General features: G+C 43.2%; 1 protein-coding gene across 3 annotated transcripts in view; it reads right to left on the reverse strand.

The window, feature by feature from the left end:
- The window catches only part of LOC133560346 (fibroblast growth factor 11-like), a 120059-nt gene that overhangs the window by 35967 nt on the left and 63606 nt on the right, over nucleotides 1-20486 (reverse strand). For all 3 annotated transcript variants that reach the window (XR_009808425.1, XM_061912792.1, XM_061912791.1), the window contains one exon: nucleotides 1181-1291. Coding sequence is in view for 2 of the 3 variants with exons in the window: in XM_061912792.1 (XP_061768776.1) it covers nucleotides 1181-1291 (111 nt within the window). In the remaining variant the exon portion in view is untranslated. The remainder of the gene's footprint in view (nucleotides 1-1180; nucleotides 1292-20486) is intronic.

Raw genomic sequence — 20486 nt, forward strand, 5'->3', positions numbered from 1 at the left:
TTTAAATGACTTTCTTTTAAATGCCTATGCTGTTCTTTGGGGCCTGTTCGTCATTGCCTTGCTTCAACTGGTCAAGTCCAGGAAAACCAGCAGAACAGGTGACATTAAAACATTCCGACACGCGTCCGGTCCCCTCCCTGTTGCTCCATGTTTCTGCCCTCTGGAGATGGGATTGCTTGTGTCAGTGTGGCGAGGCCAGACGGCGTCATGACACAAAGCAACAAAATAAAAGCCTATTCTTGCACTGTGTGTATTGATGCCCACTGTCAGACCCATAATGATTCCCATTACCTACTGTTTACGTTCTTTGTAGATTTCCTGTTAGACCTTTGGAAGGCGTTCCTTGAAAAGTTAAAGCTTTCCTGCCCAACTGCAGGGTCTGAATCATTACACATTGACTCCAACAGTTCAGCAGAACTATAATCCCTGATTAATTCTGAAGATACTTACTTCCTGAAAGACCAATGCTAGGTATTCTAACGAAGTGATCCAATACAAAGTTGTTAAAGTCTCCCAATTAGCCTGTTTGTCCACTTGACTGAATGTAAATGATGCAGCAAATGGCATCCTGCCAATGTTTGCATCATGTAAAGAGGACAGACTGTTGCACCACTGCCAAAAAAAGTCAGACATCTTAATGAATTGCCTGAGTGTAAATTCCATGCAAGTAGCTGTTGCCCCTCCTGCCGAGCCGTAAATCCCAGAATTGTGCTAACTACATGTTTTCTGTCTAAATCGGTGTTCCAACATAAATATGCTGTGTCGCCACATCAGAAATATTCCATGATACAATGCAAAACTCACTGGCAGACTTGGAGAGAGTCCAGCGAGTCGAGAATATGATGTTTTTGGCCAGGCACAAGTATGTTGCACATTTCTAGTAGAAAATGTGGGCACTACACCGCTGACTTCCTCATATATTTGATGTATTGCATCATAGGAAAAGGGGCCATTTAGCTGCTGTTGGCCCACAGCCCCTCGCCAAGTGTGAATACATTTTCAGCCTGATTGATCACAGAGTGATTTAAACCAAGGAAGCATGGCGGCGTTATGGGGTGCATTCCTGTTCCGATATACGAGCCTGTTGGCAGGAAGTGCCTCGAACTGTCGCTTGGTAGCAGGTGATATTGGTTTACCGACGCACAAAATATTCATCACACGGGCCGACGTGTTGACTTACAGAAGGAGCTGCTTTCGTCCTTTGTGCCTTCCATGGTTCCGTCTGGCAGCATTTGGAGGTAGAAGCCGTGTCGGCAGTAGAGCCGCGTGACGATGCCCTTCAGCTGCGGCTCTGCGGAACAAACGCACAATGGGTTAAACATGCACGGGCCTGCGTTCACATCTCCATGCACCTGTGAGTGTGCAAACGTCTTGATATTTGCACTGTAAAACAGTCAAATAGCAAAGATGTGTGCATATGTGCGACTGTGACCTTCTGCTGGATTGAAGTGACTGCATATGATTGTTTACCCGGAACAATCCTGCATTCTTGTTTCTAAGCCAATCGATAGATAGCTTGTTAAAGCAATGCAGGAACACATGGAAGTACTTTCATGAAACCATCCATCCATCCATTTCTACCGCTTGTCACTTTCAGGGTCGCGGGGGTTCTGGAGCCTATTTCAGATGCATTCGGGCGGTAGGTGGGGTACACCCTGGACAGGTTGCCACCTCATCGCATGGCCAACACAGATAGACAGACAACATTCACCCATGTTTACAAACTCAGGCCACTTTACTTAGGTACAAATACTTAATTATTAAGTGCTACAGCACATAAAAAAATTTGAAGTGCTAAAACGACATTAATATTGGAATGGTATTTTCAATTAAAATTACAAGATTGAACAGTCAAGTGGAAGCAAGTCGCAAGTACAAGTTTTGTCGCAATGAGTGAAACAAGAGTGCACATTTTCAGCAACTTCTTATTGTACATCTATTCAAAAATACCATTGTGCCATGCCATGGTGTTATAAAGTATTTTTGTAAAATTTAAAGGCAACAGAAGATTTTTTTTTTGCAAAACTGTCATGATGACTTTCAGTGAAGCTTCAAACTTTATTAGTGTAACTGTGGTGTTAACAATTTCTCAATATCTATCAGTCGTTTAACACGTGGGCGTTGTTTGGCTTTTTCCAGCCACAAATGCACGTCTGAGGGCGCGGAATAAGACGCAAAAGAAATGTCAGTGTGCACGAGTTTTTCCGTGATCAACTTTTAATGAGGAGGATCAAATATGGATGAGAAGAGAGAAATACGGGGACAGCTGGCAGTTTGCCCTCAATCAACAGCAGGAGTTTGTGTGTCTGTGAGATTCCTTCGCCCACATGTTAATTCAAAGATTGTCTTATTCATCACATTTCTGTGAATCATTTATGGCAACCATATGTAGTCATTTAACCTTAAACATTTTATTGAGAAAAATAACATTCTGTGATACTGGTGAATTCGGCCAGGCTGGTTAACTGGACACAGAAGGTCAAACGTGAAGTGTGGTAATCTATAATATCCTGAGCGTTTATCCCAAATTAAACCTCAAACCACACAGCAGGCCATGTGCTGCTTAACACATCGGTGGCGGTGTGGCAGGTGGCGGTGGATGTTGCACTATGGGGTACCACCGCCACTTGTCCATGTGTAGTCATCATTTTGCGAAAACTATGCTCATATGTAATTTTTGATATTGAACCTGTTGAACTCTGCTACTTTGGCAATAATAATAGCAAAAGGAAGAGGTAAAAAAAATTATGTGAATTCAATATTTTAATGAATTTACATTGGGAACTACCAATAAGTATTATGGAAAATGGTGCCTGCTTGCTTGACACACAAGAAAAACCCTTTAAAAAGGACTGATTGATCTGATCATGCACACAAACTCATGCCAGTAATTGTTTTTGAACAAAATGTGCATGCAGTCACAGCTGTAGAACTGACGTCTCCCATCATCCCCCGGCGGTTCTGCAGAGGACGCCCCTTCCCATTTGTGCGTTCAGTATGCATATTGCAACACAACCTCCTCAGTCCGCTGCTTGACTCGGTGTTTGCGCTGGCTGACAGCTGGAAACAAAGCGTGGTTGACTTTTGTCAAGCAATAACTCTGAAGCAGCTTTAATTTACACCAGTGTAACGGTGTAGGTTGAAGAACGCCACATGTTGTGGGAGGCGGGGTGTGGTCCATGCGACGCCTTTGGACAGGGCATGCGCAGGAGCCGACTGGAAACAGATGACAGGTGAGTAGATACCTCAGCTGGAACGAGATATCTGATCACCTGTCTCTTTATTAGCAGGGTCGGGGACCGCAGATGGGAGCTGAAAAGCCAAGAGAAGGAACGCACGGCTGGGCTGAAGAAGTTACGAGACCCAAAACAAGAGACTTCTTGGGAAAAAGAGACACTTTGGTGGAAACAAATAAAAAGTTTGTAAACTTGGCGACGAGCCTGAGTGTGCTTCATCGGTCCAAAAAAACCCCACGGCACAAGACTGCTACATCTGGCGCCCAATAAAGCAAGGACCGAGGAAGGATGACGGCCCCAACCCCCCTGGAGGCGCTGGGAAGAGTGTTGGTGGAAGTGTCAGCGGCCACCCAGCAGATGGAGGCAAGCCGCCAACAAACACAGATCCTGCAGACGCTGGTGAGCCAGACGGGAGGCACGGCAAAAGAACCATCCATGCAAAGAATGACAGAGGAAGAAGACCCGCAGGTATTCCTGGGCATTTTCGAGGCCACAGCAGCAGCATACGGCTGGCCAGAGACCGAGTGGGGTGTCAAATTGATGCCGCTCCTGGCGGGGGAGGCGCAGCGGGCGGCGCATAATATCCCGACGCACGCCCGGGTGCACTTCCCCAGCTTACGCCGTGCAATTTTGGACCGGGTCGGCAGCCACCCCGAGAACCACCGACGCCGGTTCTGCGCAATGCAGCTGGGGCCCGAGGATCGCCCGTTTGCACTGGCGCAGCAGCTCAGAGACGCGGCCACCCGGTGGCTCGAACCCCATGAGGCCGACAGCAAAATGTTCGAACGAATCCTCCTGGAACAATTCGTCGAGGCCATCCCATCCAGAACGGCCGCTTGGGTGCGGTACCATCGCCCGCGGGACCTGATGGCCGCGGTGGCCCTGGCCGAGGACCACCTAGCGGTCCACTGGGAGGGGAGCCCAAAGACCGCCAAAAGACCCACACCAGCGCCACGAAGACGGAGCGGGCAGACGCAGGAGGCAGCAATGGAGCAGGTCACCGGCCCGGACAGGGACACGCACACACACACAACACAACACATCGTCCAGCACCATTGAGGGGGATTATGGGGGTTATAAATTGTCCTCTGTTCCTCCTTTTGTCCAGGATCCCAGCGCTGCGCAAAAGGGGCTTCCCCCGCTGATGGCACCTTGAACCCCAGGGCCGGTGTGCTGGGGGTGCGGCCAACCCGGTCACGTGAGGAGGGATTGCTCCCTGATGGAGGTGGGACTTGTGATGCGGGTTGTCGGGCCCCCAGCACCCGCCTCCGATCCAGGGGTGGTGTACTGCGTCCCGGTAAGGGCACAAGGGAGTACATACCTGTTTCAATGGTGGATTCGGGGTGCAAACAATCCATGATCCACCAAAATCTGGTTCGACCCGGGGCGTTGAGGCAAGCGACACAGGGGCGAATTAGGTGTATCCATGGGGATGTACACAGGTATCCCATTGTACCAGTGGAAATTTGGTTTCGGGGACAAAAGCATAGTGTTAAGATTGCTGTAAGTGCGCACCTTACGCACCCCATAATATTAGGGACAAATTGGCCGGGGTTTCACCTTCTAGTGACGCAATGTGTGGGGATGCGTTCACAGACCGTAGGAAAGGGTAGTATCCGCGCAGTTGTCAGTGGCGAGGCGAGGCCATCTGACACTGCCGAGCGGGAACCGGGGGGTGCTTTGCGGGAACCCACCCCGGCCCCCTATTGGTGTCCTACGGAGTATATTCCCTTCGAGCAGTCTCGAGACGAAACTTTGCGTGCGGCCTGGGACCAAGTAGACTTCATCAACGGTCAGCTGATGCGCCCGGGAACAGCGCGGGTATTCGCTCACTTCTCCATTATGAGAGATAGATTATACTGAGTGAGCCGTGACACTCAAACAGGAGAGGAAATCACCCAGTTGTTGGTGCCGAAACGCCGCCGGGAAATGGTTTTCCAGGCCGCGCATGTGAACCCTATGGCTGGACACATGGGGAATGATAAGACACTTAATCGGGTCATGGTCCGGTTTTATTGGCCGGGCATTTGGGCAGACATGCCCCGCTGGCGCGCTGCCTGTCCGGAATGCCAGCTGGTGAATCCAGCGGCCACCCCGAAGGCGCCCTTGCGCCCATTGCCGCTCATGGAGGTCCCATTCGAAAGAATTGGGATGGACCACATTGGACCATTTCACCCGAGCTCACGGGGGTATCGCTTTGTTTTAGTCCTAGTGTATTACGCAACGCGCTATCCAGAAGCAGTGCCTCTGCGCTCCATCTCTGCAAAGAGTGTAGCGCAAGCGCTGTTTCAGGTCATCTCCCGAGTCGGAATCCCGACCAGGGCACGTCCTTTATGTCATGCACGATAAAGGAACTTTAAGGATTATTGGGAATTAAAGCGATCCGCACCAGTGTGTATCACCTACAAACAGATGGGCTGGTGGAGCGGTTGAACAAAACGCTGAAAACCGTGATCCGTAAGTTTACGCACGAGGACAAACCAAAATGGGATAAATGGCTGGATCCCCTCATGTTTGCGATGCGGCAGGTACCCCAGGCCTCCCTAGGTTTTACGCCTTTCGAGTTATTGTACGGCCGCAGGCCGCACGGAGTGTTGGATATAATTAAGGAAAGCTGGGAGGAAGGTCCGAGCTCCAGCAAAAATTAAATCCAGTATGTTTTGGACATGCGCGCAAAACTCCACATGGTGGGGCACTTGTCAAGCGAGAATTTGCTCCGTGCCCAAGAACGTCAGCAGAGCACATATAACAAGGGGGCCCAACTAAGAAAATTTTCACCGGGAGAAAAAGTACTTATATTACTTCCAAGTTCCATCTCTAAAATACTTGCGCGCTGGCAAGGGCCTTTTGAGGTCACACGGCAAGTGGGGGATGTGGACTGTTGAGGTTCAACGCTCGGACCGGGGTGGAGGCACCCAAATAACTTGCTGAAATCATGGAAGGAGGCGGAGCCTGTTTCCATGGTGACGGTAGTGAGAGAGGAGGAGGAGTTGGGACCAGAGGTCCCGCGCTCTGTCCCTTCCCCTCCCCTCCCCTGTGACGATCAGCTCACGTTGGCGCAGAAAGCGGATGTTGCTGCGCTGCAGTGGCGCTTTTCGGATGTGTTGTCCTCTCGGCTCGGCCGCACGAACCTCATCCAACATCACATCGAGACCAGCCCGGGGGTTACGATGCGGTCTCGGCCATACAGACTTCCCTAACACAAGCGCAAAGTAGTTCGGGAAGAATTAAAAAACATGCTGGAATTGGGGGTAATAGAAGAATCCCACAGCGCGTGGTGTAGCCCCATTGTTCTGGTAGGGAAGAAGGATGGGACCGTACGCTTTTGTGTGGATTACCGCAAGGTGAATGAAATCTCACGCTTTGACGCGTACCCAATGCCCCGGGTCGACGAGCTGGGCACTGCTCGCTTTTTCACGACACTGGATTTAACCAAGGTCTAATGGCAGATTTCCTTATCATCAGAGTCCAAGGAAAAAACGGCCTTCTCCACTCCGAAAGGTTTATACCAGTTTGCGACACTTCCGTTTGGTTTGTTCGGTGCGCCCGCCAGGTTCCAGCGCCTCATGGACCGGGTGCTCCCACGCGGCATACGCGGCCGCATACCTGGATGATATCATCCAGAGTAGCGGCTGGGAACAGCACATGCAGCGGGTGGGGGCGGTGCTCGAGTCCTTGAGGCGGGCGGGGCTCACCGCCAACCCGGCAAAGTGCGCGGTTGGCCGGAGGGAGGTACAGTATCTGGGGTACCACTGGGGGGGGACAGGTGCGGCCACAGGTAGATAAAACAGCGGCGATCGCAGCCTGTCCACTCCCTAAGACAAAAAAGGAGGTGAGGCAGTTTTTTGGCCTGGCGGGATATTACCGCCGGTTCATTCCCCGGTTCGCGGATTTGACCAGCCCACTAACTGACCTCACCCGAAAGGGTGACCAAAGCTGGTCCGGTGGACGAAGCAGTGCCAGCGGGTGTTTGAGAAGGTGAAGACAGCACTCTGCGAGGAACCGGTACTGTGCATGCCTGATTTCACCATCCCTTTTTGTCTGCAGGCGGACGCGTCGGGCAGGGGACCTGGGACGGTACTGTCCCAGCAGGTGGGGGGCGTCAACCGCCCCATCTTGTACATCAGCCGAAAACTCTCGGACCGAGGCGAGGTACAGCATGGGGGAGAGGGAGTGCCTCGCCATCCGGTGGGTGGTCGGGGCCCTCCGTTTATTACCTGTTGGGGCCCCTTCAGTCTCTGTTCGGACCACAAACCGCTCCAGTGGCTCCACCGGATGAAGGATGCCAACGCGCGGATCACCCAGTGGCACCTCGCATTGCAGCCCTTCAACTTCCGGGTGGTCCAGAGGTCGGGCACGCAGATGGCCGTGGCTGACTTCCTCTCTCACCCTCCTATGCAAGGGGGTGGGGGGGAGTGGACGCAGCCAGACGGCTGCGCGGCCTGAGTTTGACGGTGGAGGCATGTGGGAGGCGGGGTATAGTCCATGCGCCACCTGTGGACAGGGCATCCGCAGGAGCCGGCTGGAAGCAGATGACAGGTGAGTAGATACCTCAGCTGGAACGAGTTATCTGATCACCTGCCTCTTTATTAGCAGTGTCCGGGATCGCAGAGGGGGGCTGAAAAACCAGGAGAAGGAACGCACGGCTGGGCTGAAGAAGGCACGTGACCCAAAACAAGAGACTTCCCAGGGGGTGATCAAGGGTGATGGGTCAAATGCAGAGAATAATTTTGCCACATCTAGTATGTGAATGACAATCATTAGTACTTTAACTTAACTTCTTGGGAAAAAGAGACACTTTGGTGGAAACAAATACAAAGTTTGTAAACTTGGCGACGAGCCTGAGTGTGCTTTATCGGTTCAAAAGAACCCCACGGCCCAAGACTGCTACAATGTATTTGTTTGTTTCATATCGCCTCAAATTCAAGCTCAACTGTGTGCTGTCTTTTATCCCCGTCACAACAAAGGTCAACGCCGTTTGGCATTAAAGCACTTTGGGAAAATTCCTGCTTGGCTGCAGCCACATGCCACTTCCAACAATCACTTCCCACCTCTTTTTTTTCAAAGTTAATAAGCTTGTTACTTCCCACTGACTCCAATATTGTCTCTCTAGTCACGTGCACGAGCCCTCTCGGCTATTAATCTGTGGATATACAGTATGGATTTTACAACTGCGAGTATTTCACCTCTCAGCATTTATGGCCTTCAATGGTAAACACTTGGTGGTAAGGAAGGTAATAACATCTCCTGTATTGGATGTTGAGCACAAACGCAAGCCAATCCATCCTCAGTTTCCACATTAAAGGTGCCGCTAAATTGCATTAAAATTGAATGTGGTAGTGTGATTGTGGCGATGCTTTGAGTGACATAGAATAATGGGGATGAATGCAAGGCAGGGCCTTTATGATAATGGCCACATTCGTGAAGATTCATCAATCATAGCCAAAAAGCAACAGTGCTCTGGTAGCTTGCAGGGCTACCCAAGACGTAGAGAAGGTGTGAGACCTTCAAAACGAACTGCCTTCCCTCCTTTTTTTCCACTTCATCAGCCCTCCCCTCACTCTTTTACTTACCTTTTGAGGATCAATAGGGATGAAAGTGATGAAGTGCAGTCCCACCAAAAGTTTAACAGCCTCGTAGCTTGTTTTGCACGCAATGAATCATTAGGAGGACTAATATGAATTACGTTAACGATAGACACAGGGCCAGCAAAGACACACACACAATTGATTGACCAAAGTGGAGAAAAGAACAACTGCTTAGTATGAGAGGTTGACATTTGGAAATATCTGAAAGAAATAAACGCCAGGGATTTAGTGTTGTATAGGATTACAAATATCACATTTAACTTGCAGCATTACACTTTTCAATTTCCATTTCAGCTCAATCTGAGGATTTTGATTGGTGCGATACTGCAGGGCGAACCTGACGTGGTCTATACCAATCGGAGTGCCTTGTAGCACAACAGGCAATAGAGGTTCTAACAAACCCTCTTCTTGTCACAATTGACACCAGCAAGATCCCTTCAAAGGATGCACGCTCAGGGAGACACACATGCAGGAGTTACATGAAATCCAGAAGGGTGTGTGTCTTGCCATTTGAGATGCAGCAAAATTATCGTCTGACCACAGTGCAAAGCTGCTTGAAAAATACTAATCACATGGCAGAAAATAAACTAAGAGAAATAACTAAAACACATGCACGCACGCACACGCATTGAACAGGATGACTCTGGAAGCAAGCCGCTAAAGCTTCAATGTAAAGTATGAGTGGTTGATCCAGATGTCAATACAATCTTGGCCATCGAGTATATTATCAGTATGTAAACAACACTGAAGTGATCAGATATATTTTTCTTGTTGTTATTATTAAAAAAAAAAACATCTTTAGGCTTGTTTTTGTTAAGAATAATCTGGATTTAGGAACAAAACCCAAATGTTTAAAATGGGAGCCAATAGTAGTTTTTGCTTTTGTTTAATTTAGTCACTTTGTTTTGTTAAAAAAAATAAAATCAATGTTTAATACCACAAATACATCATATTATTTACTACAATAATAGCAAATTGTAAATTTAATAAGATAAGCTTAACAAAAATATGTTTTGTTTTACTTCAGTTGCTTACAATCAAACATTGGGACAAAGTGTACAATGAAGAAGAGGTTGATGAAGCATATGAACATTTCTTAAACAGGTTCATAATACTTTATGACAAACATTGTCCATGGAAACAACTCAGCAGTAACCAGAGAAAAAATAATCAACCATGGATGACAAAAGGATTAAAAAAATGCTTGTAAGAAGAAGAATACACTATATAGAACATTTATAGCAAAAGAACTACAGAGGCCGAAATTAAGTACAAAATGTATAAAAACAAGTTAACAAACATACAACGATCATGTAGAAAAGAATATTACAGTGAATTATTGGACAGGAACATAAATAATATGAGAGCAACATGGGGCATTCTCAATAGCATTATTAGAAATGGCACTAAGAGGGATTACCCTGGTACTTCTTAGATGGAAATAAACATAATGACAACATTAAGGAAGTAGTTGAAAGCTTTAATATTTACTTTGTAAATATTGGACCAAAATTGGAAGAAAGGATTCCAGACCCAGTTTCAATTGAGGACTATAATGATACCATAGAGCGAAATCCCAACTCAATGTTCCTCAGAAATGTGACACAGGAGGAAATAGTAACAATTGTGAAAAAAAATTAAATTTAAGACTTCAACTGATTGTAACGGAATTTATATGAAAACGATAAAAAAGGTTATTGAAGAGATCTCAGGACCATTAAGGTATATTAGTAACCTATCATTTCTAACAGGTACATTTCCAAACAAAATGAAAATAGCTAAAGTTGCACCAATTTATAAGACTGGAGACAAACATCTATTTACAAATTATAGACCTGTTTCTTTACTTCCACAATTTTCTAAAATCATTGAAAAACTGTTCAATAACAGATTAGAGAGTTTCATAAATAAAAATAGAATACTCGAAGAGAACCAATATGGATACAGAGCTAATATTTCAACTTCAATGGCTTTAATTGAAATTACACAAGAAATGACCAATGCAATAGATGGTAAAAAATGTGTGGCAGCAGTGTTTATGGATCTAACAAAAGCATTTGACGCAATTAATCACAATATTTTAATAAAAAAACGACAATGATATGGTATCAGAGGGTTAGTCTTAAATTGGATAAGAAGTTATCTAACGAACAGGAAACAATACGTGAAACAAGGCGAACACACTTCTAAAACGCTAAATATAACCTGTGGTGTACCTCGGGGATCAATACTAGGACCTAAATTATTCAATCTCTATATAAATGACATTTGTAAAGTTACAAGAGATTTAAAGATAGTATTGTTTGCAACAACGTTTTGTTCAGGAGAGAACACATAGTGGATAATACAAATAATAACAGAAGAAATGAACAAATTAAAAAAATGGTTGGACAAAAACAGACTATCATTGAATCTCAGTAAAACTATAATAATGCTATTTGGTAGCAGTAGAAGAGAAAGTCAAACACAAATACAAATCCATCCCATCCATTTTCTACCGCTTATTCCCTTTTTTGGGGTCGCGGGGGGTGCTGGCGCCTATCTCAGCTACAATCGGGCGGAAGGCGGGGTACACCCTGGACAAGTCGCCACCTCATCGCAGGGCCAAATACAAATAGACGGAATAGAAATTGAAAGAGTAAATGAAACCAAATGTTTAGGTATAATGATTGATGATAAATTGAACTGGAAATCTCATGTAAAAAATATACTACATAAAGTAGCAAGAAACACGTCAATAATGAATAAAGCCAAATATGTTCAAGACCAAAAATCACTTTTTATTCTCTACTGCTCACTAGTGTTACCATATCTGAGTTACTGTGTAGAAATATGGGGAAATAATTACAAAAGTACACTTCATTCACTAACAGTGTTACAAAAAAGATCAGTTAGAATAATACATAATGTTGGATATAGAGAACAGACAAATCCTTTATTTATTGAATCAAAGATACTGAAATTCCACAACATAGTGAAATTACAAACAGCTAAAATTATACACAAAGCAAACTATAACCTGCTTCCCAAGAATATACAACAATTCTTCTCAACAAAAGAGGAGAAATATAATCTTTGAGAAAAATGTAAATTAAAACATTTGTACGCACGCGCAACACTTAAGACCTTCAGTATATCAGTATGTGGAATTAAATTATGGAATGGATTAAGCAAAGCAACCAAACAATGTACTAATATGATTCACTTCAAGAAACTCTTAAAACTTAAAGTGTTTACAAAGTACAAAAAAGAAGAACAAAGATAAACATTTTGAATTTATTCACCCATTCATTCTTTCATTCTCAAAATAGTCTTACTTATCTCATCGTATGGAATAAAACTTACTTCACCAATTATTTATTTATTTATTTTTATTGTGAGTACTTATGGAATATAGAGTGATTACATTGAGAACAGGAAGTGAACAAACGTTTTAGCAAGTGTTATGTAAAGGAAAAGGAGTAGGATTAAATAAGCTCTGCTTCTTCCTACTCCTTTTCGAACATGTTGAAAAGAGAAACTGGAAATTTTGATGTATCATGTCGTATGCATGCATGTTCGAAATAAACTTAAACTCAACTCAACTCAACTCAACTCAACTCAACTCAACTCAACATCTTCAGTTCTATAACCTATAGTCAAAGTATTGGATTAGTACTCGAAATCGAATTGGATCTGAAGCCGAAAAAAATCTAAAATGTTTCTAAACTTCACTCGTGCGAATGGAGATTATTTTAACACTGGAGAGGTGCTTTTGAAAGTACTCAGGTAGGTGTGGACAAGAGAAAGCAACCAGTAAAAAATGACTGGACAAAGAGAGAAGGAAAATTAGAGTAGCTATTGGAGTTTCTTTTGATATATGGTATTGGAGATTGTCGCGTTTGATAGATGCCAACTAGTTAGCCCTGTGGACATGCCATCAATGATTGTCTGACCTTGAAAGAAATCAGCCAGAAGCCAAATAAAATGACTGGGCCCCACTTTGGGCAACCGTGATCTGAAGAATGTAACTCACAGTTCATTTTACAGATGAATAAATCAATATTATCAAGTTCTCTATAATAAATGACAGTAAATAAATAAAAAACACGTGCTGCTTTACATGGATGCCGAGAGGGCGCTAACTTTCCCATGTGTTTGAAGCACTATAGTCCACACTCATGCAGCTTTAACACTTAAAGAATACACACGTACGTGACACACATTTATAAATGGTTGATTTATATAGGCTAGTAGGGTAAAGTTTTGTACCTGACAAGTTTCGGCTACCTTGCTTCTGCAGCTTTCATCAGAGGTGTCACGTGATGTTAGCGTGACGTTGTCTGTGACGTGTTATATGGATTGCTCCATATAAAATATATAATATATAAATATAAAACATATAGAATTCCGTTGTTTGGAACAACTGGAACACAAACTGGCCCGCTTCCGCAACCACCTGAGATTCACATTACGTTGCAGAGAGGAAAGAGTTGTTCCAACAAGCTTGGGGATCAAAAACCCAATTCCGACAATGAACGCGGAACAAATTGTAGGAAAAGCACGAAATGCCTTGGTGAGAGAAAGAATATGATGCACGGTGAACAAGATCAACATCATTGAAGAGCAGTTAACCGAGAAAAGGAGTGGATTTAAACAACGTTTCCCCCTGGACCCGGAAATCAAACGGATAATGAATGAACATCTAGGGACCCCGGCCGTTTGGTAGACGTCCAGACGACAGGGGGCGCCTGGCCCTACCCCCGGCGCTCACCAGGGGAAGCTGCCATCCCACCACTTCAGGTGGGATGGTACAATCCATATAACAAGTCACAGACAACGTCACGCTAACATCACGTGACCCCTCTGATGAAGGCTGCAGAAGCAAGGTAGCCGAAACTTGTCAGGTACAATACTTTACCTTACTAGCCTATATAAATCAAGCATTTATAAATACACGTCAGTAGGCTAAATGAACCTCTACAACATATTACGTGACACACAGTCACACATAATTTGTTGTCTAATAATGTTAGCTATATCAATATGGATAGCTAATGTTAGCTATCATTGAATGTAACAACAAGACTGCAAATTGTTAGTTGCTTCCCATTGACTGCATTTGTGTGATTACACGCGCTCCTTGCATGTATGTGTGGAACCGCTGAGTGACGAGCTTAAACGCCAAAAAAAATCCTCTGACCGACAATCAATTTTTATTCAAAATAATTAATACTTGTGAAAAACTTTAAAAATATAGATGTTCTGTTCCATCCATTTTCTAAAGCTTGTCCCTCTTGGGGTTGCAAGGGGGCTGGAGCCTATACCAGCTTCACTCGGGCGGAAGGCAGCGTACACACTGGACAAGTCGATATGTATTCTCTTAAACTACTAATAGTAACATAAGATAGTCAATTCTCTTATTTTTGGGGTTTTTTAAAAATGTAACACTGAACAAGTTTGAAACAGTCACTTTCATACACATGTTTTTTATTTTACATACAATCAATTTAACCCTCTAAGACCCACAGTGATATATTTACAACATTTTATTTTATTCAAAAAAGGGTTAAAAGTTTTTTCATCCCCCCCAAAAGACCCCAATGACATAGTCATTGGGGTCTTTTGTTCAGTCTCACAATGACTTTACATTCGAAATTTGTATTACAGACCACCCACAGGCTATAGAACCTCACACAATTTGAAAATCTTCGCAGACTGACAACCCTTTTCTTTACTGGACCAAATTGATCAAATCAATGTAAGTAGAATGCATCTAATATTTTTTACTGCGATCTTTATATTGTCTGACTCTAGAACATGTCAATGTGGTAGCAAATATTCCCTTGTGACTAGTTTACCTACCAGGATACTGTGTAGTCTAAATAGATATGTTTTGTCAGGAATCTACAATATATTTTAGTTTACACACACGTATTCTTTCTGTCTGTGCACATTTGCACTTAATTATTGCAAACTAAAAGTAAAAAAAAAACATTTAGTTAGGCAGAAGGCTAAACTGAACTATGCATATTTGCTTTGTGCTGCTGCAACTTAATAAAACTTTGTTGTTCTAGGATGATAATGGTATTTATGATAATGAGTCCCCCAGGGCTCAATCCTTGCCCCAATCTTATTTGCGCTTTACCTTCTCCCCCTTGGTTCTATTTTTAGGAAATTATGGTAATGCATTTCATTTTTATGCCGATGATTGCCAGATCTATTTTCCCATGGCACAAAATAACACGGTTCAATGTCTCATTGACTGCCTACACGACATCAAAGCCTAGCTTTCAGCTAACTTCCTGAGTCTAAATGAAGACAAAACAGAAGTTATGTTGTTCGGTCCAAGTCGCTCTCCCTCCCCCAACGTTGACCTCGGCACTCTGACCCCGTATCTCAGCGACTGTGTGACAAACCTGGGAGTAAAGTTCGAAAAACAAATCAGCAGCGTCGTTCAAAAAAGCTTTTATCAATTATGCCAAATAGCGAAAGTGAAACCGCTTCTATCAGGACATGACTTTGAGAAATTAATCCACGTCTTTATCTCGAATCGTTTAGACTACTGCAATGCCCTGTATGTAGGCATTAACCAGGCCTCCCTCGCCCGCCTGCAGCTCGTGCAAAACTCTGCTGCTCGTCTGCTAACACAGACCCGCAGACGTGAGCACATCACCCCTATACTAGCGTCCCTTCACTGGCTCCCTGTGCGTTATCGAATCAATTTTAAACTCCTTCTATTTGTTTTTAAATGTCTAAACAACCTCGTGCCAACATATCTCTCCGACCTCCTTCAGCCTTACTGCCCCACTTGATCCCTAAGATCAGCCGATCAGCTGCTACTGACGGTCCCTGACACAAGGCTGAAGCTTAGAGGTGACAAAGCATTTGCCGCTGCTGCTCCCAAGCTCTGGAACGACCTACCTCTGAGTGTTAGACAAGCCTCCTCTCTTCCCGTTTTTAAATCTCTCTTAAGAACATACTTTTATTCCTTGGCTTTTAACACTAAGTGATATCCATCTTGCAATGGCGCCCCATTATACACCTGCTGTGAACCTGTTTTTATGTTTTATTTATTTATTTCTTATCGTGTTCTGTTTGTGTTGTGTTGTTTGCTCGGTCTTCGTATTATTTTTTAACCTGTCCATTGTACAGCACTTTGGCTACCCCTGTGGTAAATTTTAAAAGTGCTTTATAAATAAAGTTGATTTGATTTGATAAGCATATGGATAGGTAGGTTCATGTTTTCCTTCTCTTTGCGCACATTTGTACATTACTTTTGCAAACTAAAAGTTAAGAACAGTTTTTATTAGAAGGCTTTTGCAACTTTATAAAACAGGTTATTTTGTTCAAGGATGGTGTTAGGAATATAGATTGGTAATTCACCACCAGAACAGGTTCCTTTGTGTACAGGTGAATGAATTCCTTTTAGGATGATAATAAGGTCAGCCAGACAGTATTGTTTGGTTTGTGAATAGGGTACTTGGGTACTAATAGGGTAGTAATGGGGTATCAGTTTGCCATCCAGCCAACCCCCATGCAATGGTCAATCACTGACTGACTGAAGACGTGACCACACTACGCACACCACTGGAATACTCCCGTCAGTTTGTGTCCACAGACATGATTCATTCTCTGGCATCACAGACGAATGAATACAACCATCAAACAAAAGGGACACCTCTAAACACCAGTGCAAAGGAAATGGAGAAGATGATGGGCATGTATTTGAAGATGGGCCTCGTACAGATGCCAGGAAGTCGCATGTACTGGGAAACAGATACACGGTACCCCCGGTTACTGATGTGATATACCGCAACAGATTCCAGGCTCTGTTGACATCCTTACATCTAGTCAACAACTTGACAGTGTCTGAGACAGAGAACAAGGATAAACTCTGGAAAATCAGATCATGGCTTGATTCATTCAGAGAGAAATGCCTGAAGGTGGTCCCAGAAGAGAACAACTCAGTGGATGAGATGATGATTGCTTTCAAAGGAAGAAACAGCAGCATCAAACAATACTTCATCACAGTACCATTTTTCAAAGCAAAACATATAATAAGAACATCACCTTACTTTTACTGGTTTAACAGAACACAATTGTTTGACAATTGTCTATATTGTTCACAACTACAAAACATATGTAATAAAAAATGTTATCGGCCCGAATAAAATGATTGGTGTTTACGGCGGTCACTCACCCGGTCCCGTTAACACATACGCGCAGGGAGTGTGTGCACAAATACAAAAACAGTCCCAGAGAAGCAACAAACAATTTACTGTCATGTTGTTGTTATGAAAAAAGATACATTCAATGACAACTAATGCTGGCTATCCAAATAGCTAATATTAGCTAAAAACACCTAAAGCTAATGTGTGTGCATGTTTTACATACGTACTTAAAAACGTCGTCATAGACGAGAAGCCGTGAGAGGGCTGGATATACTTTGTAAAATACATTGGAAAGCTGGCACCTGTGTAAATGTTGCAAACAGCCCATGTAAACGATGACATTTACGATTTTACTAGGTATTGATATTCATATGACCATGTCAGAAATCAACTGATGGAGCATTGTCTACTCAGACATTAGTAAGATGACTGATAACAAGATAACTGGGTAGCCTGGTGAAATCCACACAATTAGAACATTTGAAATAATGCACTAGATGGGATGCACATCTTCAGACTAAATTTGGGGCTGAAGCTGTATTGTATTTTATATTTTTCACCTAGCTAAACTAGCAGACTAATTCAATCAATCAATCAATGTTTACTTATATAGCCCTAAATCACTTGTGTCTCAAAGGGCTGCACAAACCACAACACAAACCACAACAACATCCTCGGTAGGCCCACATTAGGGCAAGGAAAACTCACACCCAGTGGGACGTCGGTGACAATGATGACTATGAGAACCTTGGAGAGGAGGAGAGCAATGGATGTCGAGCGGGTCTAACATGATACTGTGAAAGTTCAATCCATAATGGATCCAACACAGTCGCGAGAGTCCAGTCCAAAGCGGATTCAACACAGTAGCGAAAGTCCCGTTCACAGCGGAGCCAGCAGGAAAACATCCCAGGTGGAGGCGGATCAGCTAAAAGGGAGTCTATTTAAAGGCTAGAGTATACAAATGAGTTTTAAGGTGAGACTTAAATGCTTCTACTGAAGTGGCATCTCGAACTGTTACCGGGAGGGCATTCCTGAGTACTGGAGCCTGAAATGAAAACGCTCTATAGCCCGCAGACTTTTATTGGGCTTTGGGAATCACTAATAAGCCGGTGTCCTTTGAACGCAGATTTCTTGCCGGGACATATGGTACAATACAATCGGCAAGATAGGATGGAGCTAGACCGTGTAATATTTTATACGTAAGTAGTAAAACCTTAAAGTCACATCTTAAGTGCACAGGAAGCCAGTGCAGGTGAGCCAGTATAGGCGTAATATGATCAAACTTTCTTGTTCTTCTCCGTATTTTGTACCAACTGTAATCTTTTAATGCTAGACATGGGGAGACCCGTTAATAATACGTTACAGTAGTCGAGGCGAGACGTAACAAACGCATGGATAATGATCTCAGCGTCTTTAGTGGACAGAATGGAGCGAATTTTAGCGATATTACGGAGATGAAAGAAGGCCGTTTTAGTAACGCTTTTAATGTGTGACTCAAAGGAGAGAGTTGGCTCAAAGATAATACCCAGATTCTTTACCGTGTCGCCTTGTTTAATTGTTTGGTTGTCAAATGTTAGAGTTGTATTATTAAATAGAGGTCGGTGTCTAGCAGAACCAATAATCAGCATTTTGAACTAGCTGACCAACTGACCAACTGACCTAACCAAGTTATACTTTTGTCAGTTATGAAGAGCTTCAATTAAAAGACAAAGAAGTGAGTTAGGGATGTTCATTTAGTGAAAGCCAGTTGGAATCTTCGTGTCGAGGGGCTATAATTTTGAAGTGGGGAATCTGTCAAACAAAACGGCAGGTGTCTTCCACCAGAACGTTCAAACAGAAAACACTGTTTAGATGTTAGTCTCAGCGTCTTTTTGTTTGCTTTTCCAAATTGATTTATCTAATCCTAATCCAAGGGATTGTTTACCTCAGATATTGTCTGATCAATCACTGAAATTATTTGCAACCAACAATGGACTCGGCTGCTAATATTAATATTTGGTTCATGCTAAGTTCAAAATGAAAAAGATTTTGCTCGAATGAAGGTCCTTAGAAATTGAATTCTTAAAGTTCCAGAACACTATGACCAGTGAAAAGTTTTTGACACAAAACCTCAAATGTCTCATCCATTGTGTTTCAGACTTCATTCCAAATTGGGTTTTTTGCCTCAATCAAGGTCAAATACCCTGAAAGTTAGAGTGCTGCGGTCTCGTGCTGTAAGAGTTAATGATTTAAAGCTTTAAAACAAAAAAGGCCTTAATGATCGAGTCCAAGGGACAAAAGAGGCCGTCAGAGAGAACAAATGTGAGGGAGCGTGTGTGCCGAGGAAGATAAGCAAAAGGATAAAAGCCGAGATGGAAAATAGGATGAGAGGGAAAAGGCAAAAGGCATACATCAAGAAAGGAGCAAAGGCGCCATCGGTGATTGGGGGAAGCAAACAAGAGACTTAGGGAGTTGTTTGTAAATAGACAGAGACGGAATCTGAGCGCGTTCAAAAATAAGTGAGACATCACAGTGATCCATCTAAAAAACACAAGCTTTTCAACTGATTACCTTGTGGGTAAATGGTCTAAGACATGATCTACTGCAAATATTGTCTTCATAATGGGGTGCTACATTTTTACCTTACTTATGATCCTCCCATTGTTAACCTAACAAATGATGGAATTGGGCATATTTGTTTTGTTTGTCGCTGTCAAACGGGATGACGGATATCACAACTGCTGATATGTACTGTGTCACTTTTTAGTAGCTAATAAATGAACAAAATTGGTAGCACATAAAATGTTTTGCAGCACAGAAACATTTTAGTAGGAATATAAAATGTCTCAAATATCACAATTTCTTTATTCATTTTTATTATCCCTAAACTGTGTTAGCACGAGGCGAAATGGATCAAAACTCATATCCCGATATAGTTTGGCCTATAAAGTAACCCATAAATCAGGGGTCGGGAACCTTTTTGGCTGAGAGAGCCATGAAAGCCAAATATTTCAAAATGTATTTCCGTGAGAGCCATATAATATTTTTTTAACACTTACAACGTGCATTTTTAAGACCAACATTTTTAGAGTATAATAATAATTTTTAATAACATTGTTATTCTAAAGCTAACCAATAATAAATATAACACTTCTTACCATTGATGCGACTTCTTGAACAGGTGCGATAGAAAATGGATGGTTGAATTAAAATGCATGAGAATGTTTTGTAATTTGAACGTTATTTTTAACGCTGCGATTACCAGCGGAATTATTCATTACTTATCGTGTTAAGCGATATCAGCTAAGATTTATCTGAGAGCCAGATGCAGTCATTAAAAGAGCCACATCTGGCTCTAGAGCCATAGGTTCCCTACCCCTGCCATAAATGGAAATATCCATTGGCGTAACTAAATATCTCCACCATGCTTTGATTGAAACGTTTCGGGACTTTAAGGGGATAACAAAAACAAGTGCCAACAAGTAAGAAAAGTAGGTTTTGAATACTAGGATCTCAACTTAAGAGGTGTT

The sequence above is a fragment of the Nerophis ophidion genome, linkage group LG10, assembly GCF_033978795.1.
Source record: "Nerophis ophidion isolate RoL-2023_Sa linkage group LG10, RoL_Noph_v1.0, whole genome shotgun sequence".
NCBI classification, from domain to species: domain Eukaryota; kingdom Metazoa; phylum Chordata; class Actinopteri; order Syngnathiformes; family Syngnathidae; genus Nerophis; species Nerophis ophidion.